The sequence below is a fragment of the Hibiscus syriacus genome, unplaced genomic scaffold (assembly GCF_006381635.1).
Source record: "Hibiscus syriacus cultivar Baekdansim isolate YM2019G1 unplaced genomic scaffold, ASM638163v2 tig00111659_pilon, whole genome shotgun sequence".
NCBI lineage: Eukaryota > Viridiplantae > Streptophyta > Magnoliopsida > Malvales > Malvaceae > Hibiscus > Hibiscus syriacus.
Genome location: NW_024063149.1, coordinates 1,730,057 through 1,733,037, shown reverse-complemented (window position 1 = coordinate 1,733,037; position 2,981 = coordinate 1,730,057). Strand labels below are relative to the sequence as shown.

Genomic DNA, 2,981 nt, shown 5'->3' with positions numbered 1-2,981 from the left:
AGTGGCAGTGAGAGAGGAGTTGGTGAAAAGAGGTTTGCAGCTAGGGGATGAAATTTTATGTCCGTTTTGTAAAAAACAGGTGGAATCAGTTCAGCATTTATTTATTTCATGTGATGTTGTTTGGGAACTTTGGAACAAGATAGCAAGCTATTGGGAAATAGCCTTAGTCCTTCCAAAGGATCCACCTTCTTTGCTATGTTCTTGGGGTGAGCTGAGGGGGAAATCGTTGATTTGGAAATTTATCCCGGGAGTAGTATTTTGGTCGATATGGAAAGCTAGGAATGCAATGGTGTTCGATGGTTCCCCCTTGGATAGGATGTCTCTGTTTTTTATTGCTAGATTCAGGTTATCTAAATGGTTTCTAGCCAAGTATCCTAAGTGTCCTATTCAGGAGGATGTGCTGATTGGTGATCCATCTCTTGCAGATGGTATTAAAGCTCTCAACATTTACAATTTTCAGGTTTCTCGCTGGATTCCACCCCCTATGGATTTTTTGAAGATGAATGTCGATGGAGCTGTTAGACTTGATGGCTCAAATGGAGGTATAGGAGGTATTTGAGAGATTGGAATAGCAACTCCCTTCTGACTTTTTCAGAAAATGTAGGTCAGGGTCCCCCGCCGGTTGCTGAGTTAAAGGCTATTAAGAGAGGCATTGAAATCTATATGTCTTCTTGTTGGGTTAAGGTTGGAAGGTTGATTGTGGAAAGTGACTGTAAGTCGGCTGTGGAATGGGTCCATACACCAGCTATGGCCCCAGTTTTTATCCTCCCATTAGTTAAAGAGATTTCATCTTTTATCACGGACAGGGTGCACTCTATTAGACTGATTCCAAGGGTGTGTAATGGGGAGGCTGATAGTTTAGCAAAGATGGGAATTGGTTGATGTTTAGTCGTTTCCAGTGCGTTTTATCGTTTGAGTTTAGGTTTTCGGTTATGTTGAGTAGCTTAGTCTGTTGTGTTTTTTCAGTATGGTGTCTACGTTAAATCTTATGTAATTTCGGAGGAGTAATAAAGTTTCTAAGGCACTCTTTTCCTCCTTCTTTGATCAAGAAGGAGGTTTTTAAGGAGGCCTGTCATTCTTATCAAAAAAAAAAAAATTGACTTGTTTCCTTCCCTCTAAAAATTTTTTCCTTCTAATTCTCTCCTCCTATCCTTCTTATACCTTGCGACCCCCACTGAAACTCTCTTCCCAATTGACCTGCCAGCTGACATCTCATATAACAGATCTTTTATGGTATTTTATTTAATCAGAAGTCTATCCTAGTCGCTCTCCCTTGTCTTCTTGGTTCCCTCTTCTCATTGTGAAAATGAGTGTTCAAATGTCTCAGGAAAACATTGCAAAAGAATTTCTGGACAGGCTTGTGAAGTGGACCAAAAACATCAAAATTTCTGATCCCCTTGAAGAAGGATGCAGGCTTGGCCCTGTTGTTAGCGGTGGACAGGCAAGGGTTCTGTTTTTGCAATATGTATCATTTTCCGTTTTTCCTTTTCCTTCTATCGGATTGGGAACAGGGCCGGTCAGAGATGTTAAATTCCTCCACCGTTCATTTCGTCTGATTAATGGTTTTTTGTTAATCCACCTTGATATTTTTCGTTCTTCAGTGTCTCTATGGTTCTCTTGATAGGTATCGTGTTGAGTTATAGGTACTGAATTTGTAAATTTGGTTGATTTGGCAGACAATGTTACTGAAAGTGGATTGTTAGGCATACTAATACCTATATTTTCACGATCTGTAGTTGCTTAAATTTTTCTTCATTTTATGCAGTATGAGAAAATACTGAAATTCATCTCAACCGCCAAGAGTGAAGGTGCTACTATTTTGAGTGGTGGAGTTCGTCCTGATGTATTTGCTGCTTCTCATTATTAGCTCTGCTTCTGTCCAAAAGTCCACTTCTTATATTCGAGAAATATTTGGCAGCATTTAAAGAAGGGTTTTTTGTTGAACCAACTATAATAACCGATGTGACAACTTCCATGCAAATCTGGAGAGAGGAGGTTTTCGGACCCGTTCTTTGTGTTAAAACATTTAATAGCGAAGATGAAGCCCTAGAACTGGCAAATGACACCGGTAAGTTCCGGAATTCTCTTGTTGAGTGCAGTAAATTGCTAATTTGTCTGATTAATCTTGTGAAGTATCTCTGCTTTCTTTTGGGGTGTTTTATGGTTTCTTCTCTTCCCTTCTTGTCTGGTCCAGTTATGGTTTGGGAGCTGCCGTGATATCAAATGACCTGGAAAGGTGTGATCGTATTAGAAAGGTGAGTGTTACTCGGTCGGTAGTTGAAGTTTTCTGCTAGGTATGCAGCACCTTAAGGGTGCATCAATTGGTTTATATCTCCCCTCCCTGTTTTGCAGCAACTCCAAGCCGGCATTGTGTGGATCAATTGTTCACAGCCATGCTTCTGTCAAGCTCCATGGGGTGGCAACAAACGCAGCGGCTTTGGTCGCGAACCCGGCGAATGGTACGCACCCTGATCATCCAAATAATAGTAAAACAGTGCCTCTAAAGAAACAGGGTTTGATTGTTGGGTCTTTGACAGGGGACTGGAGAATTACGTGAGCGTGAAGCAGGTTACGCAGTATATATCAGATGAACCGTGGGGGTGGTATAGCTCTCCATCGAAGCTGTGAGAAGTCTCTGTGCAATTCCAATAAACCATTGAAGAAGGAGAAAAGAGGAAGTAGTACTTTGTGATGTGTATGATTTAAAATTTTTAAGGGTAAACTACACGTTTAGTATCCATATTATTACTTTTGTTTCGTTTTGGTACTTAAACTTAATTTTTTTTCTTCAAACCATATCTAATGTTTAGTTTGATATCCCGCCGTTAAAAAACTAACATAATTACTAATGTGACATTTTTTATTTTTCGATAATGATGTGACATTATCTTATGGTGACATGTTGATATTACCATTGAGCTTTTAATGTTGTGTACTAAAATAAAACCTGAACTAATGTTGAGTATAGTTTTGAAAAAGAA

The 2,981-nt window shown here is 39.6% G+C and overlaps 1 protein-coding gene across 1 annotated transcript; it reads left to right on the top strand.

Moving 5' to 3' along the window:
• The first annotated feature begins 1,974 nt into the window (after window positions 1-1,974).
• On the top strand, window positions 1,975-2,740 carry LOC120167029 (betaine aldehyde dehydrogenase 2, mitochondrial-like). The gene is made up of 4 exons (XM_039176160.1): window positions 1,975-2,068; window positions 2,134-2,255; window positions 2,353-2,459; window positions 2,538-2,740. The coding sequence occupies exons 1-4, from the start codon at window positions 1,975-1,977 to the stop codon at window positions 2,626-2,628; spliced, it is 414 nt and encodes a 137-aa protein (XP_039032091.1). The 3' UTR covers window positions 2,629-2,740.
• The last annotated feature ends 241 nt before the right edge of the window (window positions 2,741-2,981 follow it).

Coding starts and splice junctions, on each gene's coding strand:
- LOC120167029 (XM_039176160.1), top strand. CDS start 1,975: ATGCAAATCTGGAGAGAGGAGGTTTTCGGACCCGTTCTTTGTGTTAAA. Junction 2,069..2,133: donor AGAACTGGCAAATGACACCG/GTAAGTTCCGGA, acceptor AATCTTGTGAAG/TATCTCTGCTTTCTTTTGGG. Junction 2,460..2,537: donor GGTCGCGAACCCGGCGAATG/GTACGCACCCTG, acceptor GGTCTTTGACAG/GGGACTGGAGAATTACGTGA.